This window comes from Carex rostrata, chromosome 7 (genome assembly GCF_964058835.1).
Source record: "Carex rostrata chromosome 7, lpCarRost1.2, whole genome shotgun sequence".
NCBI classification, from domain to species: Eukaryota; Viridiplantae; Streptophyta; class Magnoliopsida; order Poales; family Cyperaceae; genus Carex; species Carex rostrata.
In genome coordinates this window covers 9,483,684-9,501,389 of record NC_135924.1, presented here as the reverse complement: position 1 = coordinate 9,501,389, position 17,706 = coordinate 9,483,684, and the positions used below count along the sequence as shown (strand labels likewise).

General features: G+C 34.3%; 2 protein-coding genes across 4 annotated transcripts; one reads left to right on the top strand and one right to left on the bottom strand.

Annotated features, from left to right (window-relative positions):
- Window positions 1-8,092: 8,092 nt before the first annotated feature.
- LOC144556797 (dehydration-responsive element-binding protein 1C-like) lies at window positions 8,093-9,054 on the top strand. The gene has a single exon (XM_078305243.1). It carries the CDS (start codon window positions 8,162-8,164, stop codon window positions 8,807-8,809), a length of 648 nt encoding a protein of 215 aa, XP_078161369.1. The 5' UTR covers window positions 8,093-8,161; the 3' UTR covers window positions 8,810-9,054.
- A 3,752-nt stretch (window positions 9,055-12,806) lies between these two features.
- On the bottom strand, window positions 12,807-17,046 carry LOC144556504 (SET domain-containing protein). 3 transcript variants are annotated; one of them, XM_078304879.1, is made up of 16 exons: window positions 16,890-17,046; window positions 16,707-16,803; window positions 16,433-16,607; window positions 15,889-15,994; window positions 15,706-15,785; window positions 15,592-15,624; window positions 15,350-15,473; window positions 15,184-15,280; window positions 14,920-15,012; window positions 14,766-14,827; window positions 14,616-14,672; window positions 14,324-14,395; window positions 13,961-14,206; window positions 13,558-13,655; window positions 13,359-13,439; window positions 12,807-13,147 (listed from the first exon to the last, which is right to left on the bottom strand). In XM_078304879.1, exons 1-16 carry the CDS (start codon window positions 16,953-16,955, stop codon window positions 13,021-13,023), a joined length of 1,614 nt encoding a protein of 537 aa, XP_078161005.1. In that variant the 5' UTR covers window positions 16,956-17,046; the 3' UTR covers window positions 12,807-13,020. The 3 variants fall into 3 exon arrangements, with proteins under 3 accessions (XP_078161005.1, XP_078161006.1, XP_078161003.1); XM_078304880.1 differs by having other exon boundaries at window positions 14,920-15,000; XM_078304877.1 differs by having other exon boundaries at window positions 14,920-15,000; window positions 15,184-15,473.
- Window positions 17,047-17,706: the final 660 nt, after the last annotated feature.

The window sequence follows — 17,706 nt, the reverse complement described above, 5'->3', positions numbered from 1 at the left end:
TACCTGTATCTGTACCTGTATCTGCACAGAAATTCCAATATCAGATATCTATATTTAATTTTTAAATATGGATCAATTATCCGCTCCGATTTCACCCGTACGGAGAAGGCATCACAAAATCAAGTTTTTATGAGAACAGTTGTTGAAGAATCATTAAAAAAATCGGTGAAAATAGATCTCAAACTTCCAAAAAAGGAATAGAGAATTATTTAGAAAAAAAAAAGGTAATAAAGTTTGCAGCAAATAAAAGATTCCAAAATTTCCAAAATATTACATGAAATGATCCAAAAATTAGGTAATCAGATTTAAGAAATTAAAGGCCTCAGGCCCTCAGACCCGTTAGGAGTATTTTCGTCACTGATCATTTTTACAAAAGAGGAGTTACTAATAAAGCAACTCCATCTCTTTCTTTATTTCACCGTATTAAGCTATATAAGCCACCCACCGACCGCCGTGTACGTAACAAACAAATCAATAAAAATACTTCATTTTTCATCAGTATTTCCGCATATTCTCTTCAATTCTCACAAATACTCATCTAAGGGTCTCAAAATCATCACAATTCCTTGTGTCCGACTCACAATGAATGCGCCATCTATCTCGGTCAATAGACTAGAGGATTATGATTTTAGAAAATTCTGTGTTAATTCTTCTTTTTTCCGAGTACAATTTTATATGTACTTAATCCGGTGATTTGATTACAAAAGATTTCTAATTAACAAAAAAATTGTTCAAATCATTTGCTTGACTCATTTTAAGAAGAACCTACAACGGTACAATTATATTAATTACTGCAGTTGATCCAAAAACACTATAAACGTAATAGAGAAAGCATGAAGCAATGTTTTAACGGGACGAACAGACTGAATGCATCGGTGGATGAAGACGGAACAGTTATCGCACAAGTCTAGAGAAGAGAACCAATTTATAAACTCGATCGCTATCTCCCGCTCCGACGTGCCGTAAATTGGCAGAGCATCATTCATATATAGCTGGTGCTAGGGTTTGGACATAGAAAAAAGAAAAAGGAAGGAGAAGAGTGAGAAATTTGGAATTGAGTTTTTGGTGAGAAAAAAAACGATCGAAAGTATATTTTATTTGAAACTTTGGTCTAAAATTATTCAATTTTATTTAATTGAATTGCCGGCTGTTTAATTTTATTTTAGAGAGAGATAGAGAAAGAGAAGCATCAGAACTCTTGAGATTATATTGATTATTTTCTTAAAAAATAAGTTTGGGAACTAAAAATACATAAAAAAATGTTGAGATTTTAAGCTTTTTGGCCGTACTACACAATTGATGTCCCTAAACTCACAATTGCGTATTTCTCCTTATTTAATACTTCTCTTTTTAATTTTTATTTAAAAGATAAGTATTAAATGTATCTAAAGTGCAACAAAACCCTTAAAATGATACAAATGATTTTGTGCTCCTCAGCAGTAATTCTTTCGCAATGCATCACATCATTCTTACGGATAAGGCATCACAAAATCAAGTCTTCGTTAGAGAAACTGTTGAAAAAAAATCAAGAAATTCCAATAAAAACCATAGAGAATTATTGTTAGAAAAAACAAATTAAGGTAATCAAGTTTGCAACAAATAAAAAGTTCGTAAACTTTCAAAATATTACATAAAATTAATATTTTAACGGTTTGTTGTGCTGATCTCTATGTTACTCTTGATACGTTAGTTTAGCCACCGTATCCGTATCGGATACGTATCGGATACCGATACGCGTCTGATACGGCCACGATACGTATCCGATACGCCAGCTGGCGTATCGGCTGACGTGGCGTATCCTTACTTAGTCGATACGGTCACCGATACTCCGTTGACTCATCTGGATACGGCTGGATACGCGTGGATACGGTTGTCAGCGACCGTGAACCGTGCCCGCACCCGTGAGCCGCGACTGTGAGCGGAGCCGAAGCTGTGAACCGCGCAAAGACCAGTGTGCACCAGAGGAAATATGAGTTAATTTTTGCTAGTGGCTTGATTCGAACCTGGGAAGGCCCAGTTCCAGCGCAAAATACTTAACCACTGCGCCATTTTTTTTTTGTTGTTAAAAGCTAACAACAAACATATATAATGTATACTTGAATTGTCCTGTATTTTTTATATTTAATTCAAGTATTAAATAAATATTATTAATTATTATAATAAAAAATAATATATATAATTGACGTATCGTATCCTTGATTTTTAAAAATTACCGTATCGCCGTATCCATATCGTATCCGATACGATACCCGTATCCGTATCCATGCAACATAGGCTGATCTTGATTGGGCCAAGGACAACAGCAGCACCACTGTTATAGACATTATACCCAAGTAGGATTTTCTCAAACAAAGGATTTGGACAATTTTTGGTTAATTAGAAATCTCTTTTAAGCAAATCAACAGATGAAATACAAATACTACTAAGAAGATTATAAGACTTTATTGGAAATGCCTTTGCTCATTTATTCACATATTTGCAAGATAATTGCATATAACAGTTGGAAAAATTAAACTGGCTATTTATTTAAGAGGTAAAGGAAACAAAGATGGAACAATCTTCAGCCCAAACCACAGCCTAGTCTCTGTAATGGAATTTCCTCAATAAAGAAAATTGGGCCTCAGGCCCAAAGAGCATTGGGCCCACTACGCCAGCTAGAGGAAGGCTCCATTCGATAACTGGAACTCTAGTGCCTTATATTTGAATTCGCATCTTCTGAGATATCTTATATTTTGCGGTATTTTTTTTGAAAAATCTCAACCGTTCAAATTCGTTCTGCACAAATATCAAAGCTCAAATATACTGGCTGAATAGTCATTGGAAACGCCGGTCACGCAAAATATGAGATATCTCAGAGGATACACACTATTTATCTAGGGGTGAAATCAGATCGGATACGCTTCATATTTATTTTTGTATTTCGAATACATATACGAATATATTTATTAAAAAAATATCAAATTTTATAATATTTAACTAATTTTATTGGTGAATAACATAATTTTTATAATATATATTAAACTACATAGTATATATTTACTATTCAGATATATATGAATTTATATTTTTTAATATAGATACAGATATTGTCCGCTCCATTTTCAACCCTATATTTGTCTTTATCTCAATCTTTCATTTTCCATAAACAGTTAGTAAAAGGTGATTAGCTGGAGATGGCAGTTTTAATTGGGAACTAAGCAAAGCAGCGAGCAGGATTTAACTGTAAAAGAGACAGAGACACAGACAGCATATACTCCACCACCCTACTCTACTACACTCTCTCTCTCTCTCTATAGCCACGCGTTTACGCGGACGGCGCAACAGACTCTTAACTGTCAAGATATGGCCACCATTTTCTCCTCCACTACCCTCCTTTTTCTCAATAACTGGACAAATCCATTTTGTCATTTCATGTCATAATATTAGAAGATCAACTGACGGTACTCTTAAGTACTGGAGAGGAATGAGTCACGCTAATTGTCACGTGTAATTAGATTAAGCAAAGAGAATCAAGTCGAGATAACAAGCACTGGATCCAGATAAAGTCAAGCGACCGACCAAAAGTGCGATTTTGTCCTTCTCGCTCCAGCTTCTCTCGTGCACGTTCACTGACAGTGGGGTCATTCAGACGTCAAAGCTTGGAAACACTTTTTTTATTTATTTTGAGAATGTGGAGACATTTAATTATAACGCGGTGGCGGTTTCTAGGGATCATGCATCTAGTCTGGACTCTGGAGTTTGGATTTTCAAATTCAGGTCATGCTCAATAAGTCGCAATGCCTAATTACTCCCTGCACAGTGCACACAATCCCTTCATGTTCCCTGTACGGCTGTACTTTATTGCATTTTTTCATTCGAAAGGCGGCTAACGATACATTGAATAAGAAAAATATCTACAGTCTACACTGTTTTACAATGACCCATGGGCCCACCTAAAACATTTTACAAATTAATATATTTTTAGTAATTTGACGGGAGTGTTAGAAAATATTTTGTGAGATTTATTTTTAGTTTAAAATTTGTAATACAGTATATACCATGTTTTTTTACTATTTTAATATTATATTAGTTTCATAAAAAAATATTATATCTGTTGTTTCTTCTTTTGTATTCTTTTAGACTTCGAGTCATATCTTGTAATAGGCCAACTCTAATGGAACTTTTCTTCTATATTTGTATGGTACTGTAGGATAATTAGATTCATGCTCATCCTAGTAAGATGGAGATTATAATATTTTTTAGCAATTTCTTCACCGTGTAATTTTTTTGTTTTTAAAAAAAAAAAAGCATAAGACCCCGTTTCATTATAACATGAAACTTGAGTGTCTTACAAAAGCATAGATAAAGATAAGAAAAGAACAACAGTTGTAAGATTCAGCCTGCACTACAGAGCAGGGCTCAAAAACAGTTAGAAATCTAAGCCACATACAGGGCTGAGGGATATAACATTTTTGTACAAAATGAAAATATCCTAAGCATCAGTCTTCAATCAGCAGAGTCACCATCTGCTCATCCTCTGGTGGGGCCACTTGGAGAGGAACAACATCTACATTAGCAGGCATCCATTGATCGGCCTCCACCTGCACATCCTCAGATAGTTTGCATGTCTAATAGACAACCAAAGAGATAATGGTCAGAATGACTTGTCTACCTGAATGAGTTAAAGAGTTATTACAACAGAGACCATTCCTATGTTTTCATATACTCCAAATGATCGCACTTACAATAATTAAGAAAGCAGTCCTAGTTGTTTTAGGTAAAGTACAAGCAAATTGAACAACATCAGAAATGAATCTCCATTGATCCATATATTGTTGGCATAGACTCATGTGGAACTACACGTCTAGCAAAGAAACACTGAAAGAATAAGTGATCTGCATCTTCATGTTCTGAGCAGAATTGACATGTGAGGTCACATTCCCATCCTCTAGCCTGCTCCACCATGTAATGATCGATTTGCTTTTTATCATTGACATCAAAAACATTTTTTTTTTTGGGCTTAAAAAATAGGGTGCTTTCTATGTAACCTCGGATATGATGTTTTCCAACAGTAATTTTTAATGTAGGATGTGTTTATACTTATTTTTAACATCGTGTAATGTTTTCCAACAGTAATTATGATGTTTATTACTTATTTTCTCCTATATCGATTGTGCTTATCAATCGACTTCATTTTAAATTGTTTAAGATGTTTTCTGATCATAATTTTTTAATATAGGATGTTTATACTTATTTCCTACTTCAATTATGATCCTTTCCGGTGGATTTTATCCAAAAATGTTTTGGATGTTATCAACTGTAATATTTCAATAATTAGAATCTTTGTTACTTATTTTCTGCTATTGATTGTGATTCTTTTCTGTCGATTTAATCCTGAATTATCTACGATGTTTTCCGACTATAATTTTTTAAATAATTATAATGTTTAGTGCTTATTTCCTATCTGTGATTGTGATGTTTTCCGATTGATTTTATCCTAAATTGTTCAGGATGTTTTTTTACCATAAATTTTCAATAATTAGAATGTTGATTACTTATTTGATACTATCGATTGTGATGCATTGTGGTCGTCTTCATCCTGAATTGTTTACGATGTTTAATTTCTGACCATAACTTTTTAAATAATTATGTTTATTACTATTCCCGGCTAACGATTGTGATGCTTTCTGGTCGACTTCATCCTAAATTGCTTAAGATAGCTTCTTTGTCCTATTCCTTTTTAAATCAATTATGAATTCTTTTAAAAAAAAAAAATGGTCAGTTATGGCATTTATATCAACTGACTCCGATGTTTGATTCTTTGCAATTTTGGAATGTCTACTGCCTCTTTATTTAGGGAAAGAGAGAGTGATATTTTGTGATGTTTGTCTTTAACTAGGATTGTGATATTTTGTGATATTTAGTGATATTTAGTAGTGTTACAATTTTGGGATGCAGACGTGGGATGTCTAATGCCAATTCTCAACTTAAGGTGGGGTATTAAGCAATACTTTGTGATATTTTATTTAACTAGCTAGAACTATGTATAATACAATATCTTTTTTGTTTCATTAGATTCTCATCATAAAAGAAATATATTTAATTGTTGTTGTTTCTTGTATATTTGTTGGTCCCCAGTCATTATTTGTAAATTGTAACACACAATAATTACTTCACTTCATAATATTTTATTTCACACGTAAGATGGAGGTGGGTCCCACCTGGCCCCCAAATCAGGTGTCTTTCTAGTTCCTTCAATTTCGAATTTTGAAATTCTACGGTGCATCGTTTTCTGACATATCTCAAGCCCTTCTTGATATTGACATTTTTTTTTCCCCTTAATTATAGTTGAAAAAAATATAAATTTTACTTTTTTCAGGCAAAGGATTTTGAATAAATTTTATCTATAATCAAACCTAATCATTTAATAATGTTTTGAAATTCGTACGAACAAATTAAAAATTTAAAAGAATTTAAATTTTCTCATAAATCTAAGTTATTTGTGCGAATTTTGACTTATATCGAATGATTTTGATCAAATTTAGATAAGATCTTGACCAAAGCACTTTGAAAAAAAAAATCCAAAGAAAAATAAAAAACCAAGGATTGGGGTTTAAAATTTAAAGAATTAAAATTTTCTCATAAATCTAATTTATTTGTGCGAATTTTGACTCATATCAAATGATTGTGATCAAATTTAGATAAGATCTTGACCAGAGCACTCCAAAAAAAAAAAAAAAAAATCCAAAGAAAAATAAAAAACCAAGGATTGGAGTTTAAAATTTAAAGAATTGAATTTTTCTCATAAATCTAATTTATTTGTGCGAATTTTGACTCATATCAAATGATTTTGATCAGATTTAGATAAGATCTTGACTAGAGAACTCTAAAAAAAAATCCAAAGAAAAATAAAAAAAACCAAGGAATGGGGGAGGAAGTGGCAAGCGTAGTTATACGCGGAGTCCAACCCAGTTAAGCAACCACACTCGCCATGCCCACGTACAGCAACCTAAGTCTAATTCTATCTTCATCTCCTCATATCCAATTATCCAATGCCACAATTCGTTTCCTTTGAGCCAACAGTTCAATTCGTCCCTTTCCCGTGGTTGCCACGTGCCCACATCCTTTCCTATTTTGTAAAAGAATCATTATTCAATCACCAAAGCCATCCTCTCCAGTTCTTCTAACTTTGCCGTCTTTTTTTTTTCTTTTTAAAAAAAAAATTATATGTGATGTGAATATTAAAATTTAAGAGAAACTATTTTCTTTGAAAATTTAAAAAATGATTATATATTCCTTAAAATGTTATAAAATAATATAAATAAATGATTGTGCGTGTAAATTTATATCTCAAAAATAATATAAAACTTTCAATTTATATTAGATTGCTCTGTGTTTTGAGATGCGTAAAAATATAAATTTCGAAATGACTCAATTAAATCTAGAAAATATATACAATATCCAATAGCAATGTTTTCTCAACATCTAATCAATAATAAAATAAATTTAAAACATAAAGTTTGTTTTTCAATTTTTGTTTACTTCGATCATACCGAGCGGATTAAAACATAATGATGCTATTCATAACTTTCTTAAAATATTTATCAGAAAGATTATATGCATGAATATTTTTATTGACAACAATACATTAAAATTTTGCTGGCATATCTTCCCAGCTCATTTGTTTCCTTATTTTTTATATTTTATAAATTATAATATCGTAATTATCTCCGATTGTGACTTTTTAAGCAAAATCTCGTTGTCACTCTTCAATTTCAAATTTTCAAATTTTCATCTTTTTTTGTAATATTTTTCTTAGTTGAGAAGGAGTTTTTAGTAATTTAATCACAGGATTTTGATTAAAAATATTTTAAAAAATTACATTTTCTTAACGAAATGGAGATGTCCTGTTCTTGTATCACTGCAGATGACAACCCTCTGTCCCTCCATGGCTCCATCTGGTCTTATATATTTATCTTATAAAATTAAAAAGAAATAAAATAAAGAGCGAACCATGCTGACAAGCGCCAGCTGTCACCGCCCCTTTCTCTCTCTTACTTCCCGCGTGAAAGCCTTCTATTATAAATTCATCTCGTTCTCAAATTCACCAACATCTCATTCTCTCTCAGTCTCTCACACTTCACACAATCTACAACACACTCATCAAGCTCTCAACTCAGCAATGGACTACTACTACTCAACCGACTCCTCACCTCCTTCAACCTCGAACGACTACACCACCGTCTCATCCGCCCCACCAAAGCGTCCTGCGGGCCGTACCAAGTTTCGCGAGACCCGCCACCCGGTCTACAAAGGTGTGCGTCAGCGCGGGGCCGCTGGTCGGTGGGTGTGCGAGGTCCGCGAGCCGAATTCCAAGTCGCGGATATGGCTTGGAACTTTCCCGATTCCTGAGATGGCAGCCCGGGCCCATGACGTGGCTGCCATTATCCTGCGGGGTCGTTCGGCATGTCTGAATTTCGCTGACTCAGCACAGCTGATAAACATCAATCCCGATACCATTTCAGGCCCGAGAGACATTCAAAGAGCAGCTGTACAGTTCGCCGAGTATTTCAGGCCACGGGAATTGGCTTCTGACGCTACGGCAACGAATGCATCAGATTCTAACAACGCGGTTGGTAACATTGGAGATTATGGTTTCGGAAGCTACGACGAGATGCCGTGCGAGGATTATTACAAGAGCATGGCGGAGGGGATGATGGTGGAGCCACCGCCAGGTCAGAGTAACGGGTGCCCCACCAGCGGAGGGTATAATTGCAATTACTGGGAAGATGGAGACGGAAGCGGAGATGTTTCTCTGTGGAATTATTAGCGGGTTCGGGTTTTAATTTTTGGTAGAATGTATTAAATGCTTCATGAAATGAAATTGGTCGCATTGTTAGGATTGCTTAATTTATTTTTCTTTTATTATTTCTGTTAAGAGATTAGAAATTTTTTGTTTGTTTGTGTTTAGGTTATTTTTGGGTTTTAGCGGGTATCCATGTAATTTATTGAATTGGGGTGCTTTCGCATTCTAATCCAAAATTTTGGATTTTTTTCGTTAGTTGATGATTTGGCAATCAGATCGTCTTTAAATTAATTTGTGATTTTCTTTGGGATACGTGGCGCAACTTCCTTTGAGGCACCGTTACTACTTGGTTAACGTAACGGCTCTGTACATGCTTTTATTAGTATCAATATATTACTTAGTGGAAACTTTCCACTGACCCTCTTAAAAAAAGGACTTTCTTTGGGGTTTAAGGAATGGAGGTGTCCAGTACTTTAAACATTTTAACACGTGTCCAAAGAGAATTCGAATCTACAAGACTACAATTATTGTGGTGATTCAGTCAAAAAAAAAAGTTGGAAAAACACTTGTCACTGTAACTGTTTTTTTTAATTTTCCTAAAAGAGCTCTAACATTTAGTATAATAATACAACTATTGAAATAATAATAATATATAATAATGAATCATCGTATTCTTAAAAAAAAAAAAAAAAAAATTTGCCATATGGGGGCCTTACCTATTGAAATGGTCGAAAGATCGTATCATATTTTAAATTTTGATTTCATTCTTTTAATGTTAACTATGGCTTATGAAATTTTGTTTTCGAACTCGTTCACAGTTTAAATATGGTTTTATGACAATTTGATTTTTGAATTCATTCACCATTTAAACGACAATGCATCATATAGTGTTTAAATTTTTTTTTTTGCGACAGTGGCAATTTTAATCATTCACTATTAGGGGTGGCAAAAAAAAAATTGTATCTTGTGGCTCGATCGTGACTCGGACCTGATTCGCTCGTTCGTTACTGAATTGAGTTGTTAACGAGTTAATTCGTCACTAGCTCAGTCCAGAATTAACGAGTTCAAGTTGAGACCTAGCTTGGCTAGGTATCAATTTGTGAATTTGTATGAATTTTTATACATTTTATACTGTCTAGCTCGGTCCAGCTCGATTCAAAAAGTTTGTAGAATTCATTTTTTTCTTAAAACAAGTTTCAGTCAATCCAACGAGCCAGTTTGTCAGTTTGCGAGCTAGCTCGGACTGGCTTGTCACAATTTCAAACTTAGGTTTTAGCTCGACTGGCCTAAGTCTAGCTCGCTCGGCTGAAGATTGGTCCATAATTAACAAGCTGAACTAGGACCTAGTTCGAACCGAACCAGCTCGTTGCCACCCCTGATCCAAATCACTATCATATATAGCTATCGAATATTTTAATACACAATTATTATTTTTATTTATATTACTTTGGTTAGATTCGATCAATAAGTCAAAAAAAATATATCATCTCGCTCAAAAACGAAATTAATATATAATTCACATTTTCATTTATTGAATCAGGTGCTTCTGCCTTCTAATCTGATTCCGCAGCCGGATCATCTTAAATTAACTACGAATTTCCTTTGTGATAAGTGGAGAAAGTATCTTTGAAAAATTCAAATTTGAATGGGGAATCTAGTATCTTCGAACAAATTAGCACACTGTCATGTCAGGTCGAGGAGAATTCGATTCTGTAGTGTGGGCCATGTGGGGACTCCGGCTCTTAAATAAATTAGAAAGATTATCATCATATTTTTTTTTATTTCATATTTAACACTTCAGTCATTTTTTCTTAATCATTGTGTCTAGGCTAAGTTCATTCATTTCATCCAGTTTTAATTTAGTACTTGATTTACACTTCACAGTTCACACTTGATACAAGTTTAGGGAGCACTATATTTATATATAATTGATATTTTATAAGTTAAAAGTTGATGCTTGTTCGTTAGAATTGATGCTTACATAACTTGGATAATTAAAAATTGACGCTAGAGTTTAAGAAGTATTGCTTCTCTAATGAATAATTGGCACTTGGCACTTGGATAAATAATAGTTTATACTGATCTGGTGCGCTCTTCTTTTTCCTTTTGAAACTTCCTGATGTGTGCACGTAATGCATTTTTATTGGTGAATGAACCCAGAATGAAATTGTCGTGGCAAATGAGCAAATCACATAGGACCTTTTTTTTGGGTTTGGAAGAATCTTCGTTTATAATAATTCACAGAAACTTATATTTAATCTGAGCACATACTGAGAAATAATTATAATACGAGATTTCAATCGCTTTGATTTTGGATTATCTCACAAGGTGGAGCCAAGATTTTTAATAGTGTGGAAAAAATTGTAGGATGAGACATAATTTTATAAATTATTTTGAGAAATATTAAGTATATTTTTTAACTTGTTAGATTACTAATAGTGTTTGTTATCTGGTGTTTTACTTTGACACTTTGTATGTTATTTTGTGTAGTTTTGTGCAGTTTTTTGGAACAAATATGGTTGTTTTGTAACTAAACAGATTGGCTGAGTTTTAGATACCTGTTTTAGGTACTTATGCTTGATCTTTATACTTTTTTAAAAAAATTATAATTGGTTTAGAGAAAAATACAAATAAAGAGCATATTTTGGAAAAAAAAGTTTAGAGAGAGACATAGTCTTATAATTTTCTAATCTTAAATATTTTTTATATAATTGTTTTAAATTCAAGAATTAGAGACGAAATTCAGTTTCGAGTTTACCAAACGATCTGTCATTGCATTCTTCAGTGGTACCAACGAAATTAATTTCATTGATATCAATTTCATGTAAAGTACTCAGGAGAGCATCATCCGTGATTCCTCAGATTCTCCAAATGATAAACTTAAAAATGCCCAGATGGAAATAAACTTTAAACCATCTGTTTTATAAATTGAGCAATTCATAAAGCACCCAATCGGTAGAATTTAGAAAAGTACATGCAATCAAGGAGACAGACCAATGCTCTAAAAATATAATTTTACTACCACTCAAGAGAGAAAAATCTAACCTAATGCATGAAATCCTAAATTGCCAAATCAGAAATAGAAAAGCTCCTTGATAATTATGCAGTTATCATAACAACTCATCTTCAGGCACATGCATCAGAAGATTTGTACTAATCTATATTTTACATCTGACATAGTTGTTAGTACTCACTGAAGTCAAACAGACGCAAAAGGAGTAAAAAAACAAACAAAAGAAAAAATACTGACAAAAAAGGAGCAACGGTGCATAGATATCTAGTTTGCAGGACCCTCAACAGGATTTAAGCAACTACTATTATAAAAGATACTGATTTCATAGTTAATAACTGCATTTGGAGCTCTCATATACCTCAGTTGCTTGCCCTCCAATGTCTAGTATTAATATAAAATGAAAAACTTAAAATTAGCGCATTTTTTTTCTTTGGTCTCACTGCTCTCACAAATCTGAGGTTGTAGTTGGGAGTGTCCAGGCCCTAACCCTACCCCCCATTCTCCGAAGCAGGAGTTTGGGTGAGAGACCCAACCCAACCACCCTTCCCTGAGGTTGGAGGAGTTGGGGTGTCTCACAGGCCCCAACTCGACCCGCACCCCCCCAGAGGCCGGAGTTGGGGGCACCTCAAAGCCCCAAACCAACCCAACTCGACCCCCCGAGTCAGAGTTGAGGCGCCTCTTAGTCCCAATCCAACCCCCCGAGTCGGAGTTAGGGTGCCTCTCAGCTGCAAACATAACTGCAATGCAGACTTCCTTTATCATGATATCGATACCTTGGTTACAAGTGTACTGAAGCGATTTGACAGTGGGAAAATAGTTTTGACCTTCATTAAAAAAAGTATACAGTCTGTACAAGGCCTATACCCAGTATATAACATATTGTACGAGGTTAAGAAGATTGATATGAAAACAAATGATATCACTTTGCTGAAAAAGGAATAGTATGCTAAAAGTAAAGTTTCGTTTCATTCATTTGAAGAATCTTTTTGAAATCAGCCAAGAAAACTATTAAATGAAAGAAATTTAATTAATTTATTAGAACATTTCATACCAGCCAGGTGCCAACACATCTTGTGTTGGTTAGCCATCAACCAAGATAGAATTTTGACTGAGTGTATCACTACAAAATTCCATACACAAGTTTGCCATAATATAAAAACAGATAAAAGAAAAGAAAAGGACAGAAATGAAATTAAGTTAAAAGAAAATCCCAATACACTTGCTAATCATGTTCCTGTCCACACAACACCAACGCATGCTGTGCCTCTCTAAGGAAAAGTTTCGTAAGCTGCTTTTGACCTATTCGGTACACTAAACTTGAATAATAATTTCTCCTATTCTCTTTTTCACTGCAACATATTAAAGTAGGAACAGATAAGAAAATAAGAAATGAAAAACGGCTCAAACAACATCAATAGTATGGAAACATCGTCAATTATTTCCAATGACAACTGTCAACTGTAAAACAAACAGCGGAACAGATCGCAATTTGCATTATAAGAACGTTCAACCACCTAAAATTGAGCATAATTTTTTCTTTCAAAAAGTGAGTGCATTAACCTTTGAGGTTCAGAATTGAATTTCACAAGCAGCTCTAAGTCTGATTCCTCGGTTCCAGAGCCTTCTTCAAGACTCATCAACCTTGAAAAATATAATTAGTGAGACAAAAATGAAAAGAAAAAAAAAATTAGGCAAATTTGTTTTCTCTTCTTTTTTGGCCTTGGAGGGGATGATAATTTATAGATGATAGTTGTCATACTTTGAAGAAAGAAGATCCACAAGCAGCTCAAAGGCCGCTAAATCCCCACAAACTTCCCAAATAGCTGCTTGCACCTCCTGGTCAGAGGGCTCTGAAACCTACTCAAAAATTATCAGAATGACATACTGTACTAAAGGAGAAAAATTAAATGTATATAAGAATCACAAGAGATACCCTTAGAATACACCTCAAATTTACAGATAGAATAAAACAGGTGACTTCTTCATCAATAAAGTATAAAAATCATAAATTTTAATTCTTGAACTAAGAAGGGGGTGATATAAGGTGATATTCCTATCTTGACGGACTTATGGTCTGTTAATTTGTTTGCATGGTTGTGCATGACAATTTGAGACTTTGTAGGGTTGCCCGTGTAGTAGTTCTATCATAAGAAATTATTTACCTCAGCAAGCATAGACGAAACACGATCAATCTCGAAATCTTTCATAGAGATGGTACGCAACGTGGCCATAAACTCCTCAGGAAAAACCAGTCTATTCAGGTATGACGGAGCCTTTCTTTCCCCACTCCAGCTGTAATTAGAGACCTCAGTAGCACACCTGGTAATGGTACTGTGACCCTTCTCACTGGTACTGAAAAAACCGATATCAAGCAAGGTTTTTGGTAGAAGGCATCTCATTTCAGCACTCTGAAAAAGGGGAAGAGAAAACGATAGTATATTCTATGGAACCATGACGCACACGCAGTAAAAATTAAAGAAAACCTAGTTATGCGAAAATAAACAAACAAACAAATAAATGAAAACCTGAATCTCTAAGAGCCTTGACTTTTTGTCAGCGGATGCAACATGCTCAAGTGCTTCCACAGGATAGTTCACCTAGAATAATTAACAACCATACACATATTTCAGGGGTAATTCTGTAAACATAGAACTTTTGAACATACCTTTACTACAGTGTATGGATAAAATCTTAGTGGACCTTTAGAACTCAACTACAAGATATAAGTTTCTAAGAGCAACTATTAATATAGTTAAAAACATTCGATAAAGATATATTGCATTATAAACAATATAAATAAGTCCTAGAGATTTATACCATGAGATAATCATCAGGGTTTCCTTCAATTACAAATCCATAAAGATATAACAATTCCTGGTTACAAATAAAAGATAAATAGAAGTTAGATGCCAGTATAGTTTCCTTTAGCATCTTCAGAAGTTAGGTGTCAGTAATGATGAAACAAACCTCATTTCCTTTGTTTCCATAGCTAATATGTATCTCCTTGTCAGCAGAGTCATACTTCTCAGCTTAAGATTTCAATCAAAATGCAAAAGAATTCAGAAAATAGTTGGTACGTAATACGGGGTTGAACTTGTCACAATAACAGTAAAACTTATACCCAGAAGAAGATACATTGAATTGGGAATTCTTGACACGGTACCATCTGAATCTACCTCCCATGTTGCAACAGCTTTAGAGCCTGAAATGGTACCTTCAAATCAGAAAAATATCCAAGATTTATTAGTTATGAGCTTGGATCCGCAGGCCTCTATTTATCAATCAATAGTAAGAATATAATTCCTTACTAGACAGAAGATGAATGATCGGAGATAACATCCATATGTCAAATTTTAAACATTTTTTTTCTGAAAGTGGGGCTAACCATGGTTGCAGAAGTCTATTGCTGGAACCAAGCCCTCCACCCAAATCGACTCTCCATTTCCTGATGAGCCACAGTTGCACTCCATCCCATCAGAATCCTGACGAAAATAACTCAAAATTTCTACAAAGAAGAAAATAAAAATGGTAGTAACTAAAGAAGTACCAACCTCATGATTGGTGTCTTGCTCATGATGGGAAGTTTCGGCATCATGCTCCTCTTGGGACTTTGGAAATACATATGAATGAGGCATTGGTATGTTCAAAGCTCGAGTCCAGAATACTGAATTTGCCCTGATAACAACATGCAAGCACACAGAGGCATACACTGATGTATGAATGACTGTTTTGTAACAGAGATACTGTTGGAAACTTAAATAGCAATGGAATTAATTTGAGATAAATGATGTACCAAAGGAAATCTTCATATTGTATTTCTCTCGTCCTGTAAAAGCATTCAAAATGATTTAGCATCCAGGAAAAAAAAACTTCCAAAAAGAAAAAAAAGTTTACTAATCAGGTTGACCTTTCCAATTGATGCGACTGTAAGAGCTCCTCCACCAAACCTTTCACCTTTTTATCATACAGGTCTTCTAATGATTTCCGCTGCCAAATAACCATTTTTAAATACTAAGTAATAAATACAAACGTAACAATTTTTCCAAAATATATTATAATGTTTGAGGGCCACACTTAGTGTACAAATAACCTGTAATGTAGTGGCACGGTGCAAAGTTGTCCCTTTCAGTTCAGAGAGTTCATTATCCGTGAACCAGAGAGGGCTATTGAATTTTCTGGGAAGCATATCAAAGTACCTACATGATCACCAATTCACCAATTTAAAAAAATATAAAAGCGGAAACTTCATATGCACATATGTCAAAACTTATCACATTTATCCCTTAAAAACTAGAAATATCATGCGTGCCCTTACAAACAAAGCAACACAATGCAAGGCCCCATGGAAGACTGAAACAGCCCATTTTATATCCCCAATGCCTCCCCTCATTTAAATCACAAAGAAGTCCAGATTGGTCCACTGTAATGAATGCTGTTGTCTACATGAACAGGAAAAAAACTAGTAGGTAGACGAGACATTTTTGAATGGAGGAGGGCATCTTTTAATCAATTATGAGGAAAGGGAGGTGGCATGTGCTAAACAGGGATATCTTGTTTTCCAGAGTAGGCTTGGACAAGTGAAATCACTTCCCAGTAAAGAGTGTAATTACTAATTGAAAAGAATAGGATCATACGGTTTCCAGAGGGAGTCAGGCCGGATACTCTCTACCAAGAGAAACAGCATAACCAGAAACCGATCGTCGACCCCACCTTGCTCAAACAGAGCCCTGCAAGTGGGCCCCAGTATGGGGTCTTGTAGCACTCTCATAGGGGTGATAGATAGGTCAAGCGGCACTGCCATAACAACACCTACACAGCCAATTTCACATATCTGAATAAATTACAATGTGTAAAGAGAGTGAAAATAAAAAGTAGATGCCCATGAGAATTATAAAAGAGAGCAATCACCATTGTTCGGACTGCATGAGGAGGAGGAGAAGACGCCAAATCCTTTGTTTGAACCGCATGGTCGGATTGTGCAGCCACGCAGCTCTGCCCCATTCGCCTAGGTTTGGGATAGAGAATTGTGACCAGTAGAAACATAAAAAGCCTATGCACCGGTTAGAGAGCGAGATGAAGAAGAGAAAATACCTGGAGCCATTGGAGAAAGACGGGGAGCTTGGATGCTGTATCCGATTCGGATACGAGAGTAGCCATCACTTGTTCGGCAAAATGCGGGAGGGGGACTACAAGCAGCAAGACAGACTAGAGTATTACCTGGCAAAGTTTCTTTTTCTACTTTTTTTGCATCGGATCGGGTCGGTGCATTTCTCTTGGAACACCGGCGGGATTGGGATGAAAGGCCTTGCTGCTTATCTGTCTATTCATTTTATTATTATATCTACAAAAAAATTTAACGAGAAGGTTCAAGTGCCTTCATTTTTTTTTTTACTTTCACTGTACTTTTAATTTTTTTAACTTTAATAATTCAAAATTTAAAATCTAAAAGTCAAAATAAACCATTAGATGTGATCTATATTATTTTCTTTATATACTCATAAAAAATTATCACATTTCAATATTATTTTTATGTTTTTATGTGCTCATAAAAAATTATCATGTTTAAGAATTATCCATATTAGTACTTTTTTGCTAGCTTTTAATGACAACCAAAATAAAATTGAAATGTCATAATTTTTTACACGTGCATAGATAAAATGATGTAGATCGTATCAACGGTTTTATTTTGACTTTTAGATTTTAGATTTTGAATTATTAAAGTTTTGAAAAATAGAAGTATTTGAACCCTCCTCTTCTTTAATTAACTAATATTAAGTTTAAATATATAATTGTTATTATAATAACTACATAATTTGTCTTAGATTATATAAATTTGGTAATTATATATTACTTAAAAAATAAGTGGATGGATTGGTTAAGATCCAGTCAGACTCAGACACCTGATCTT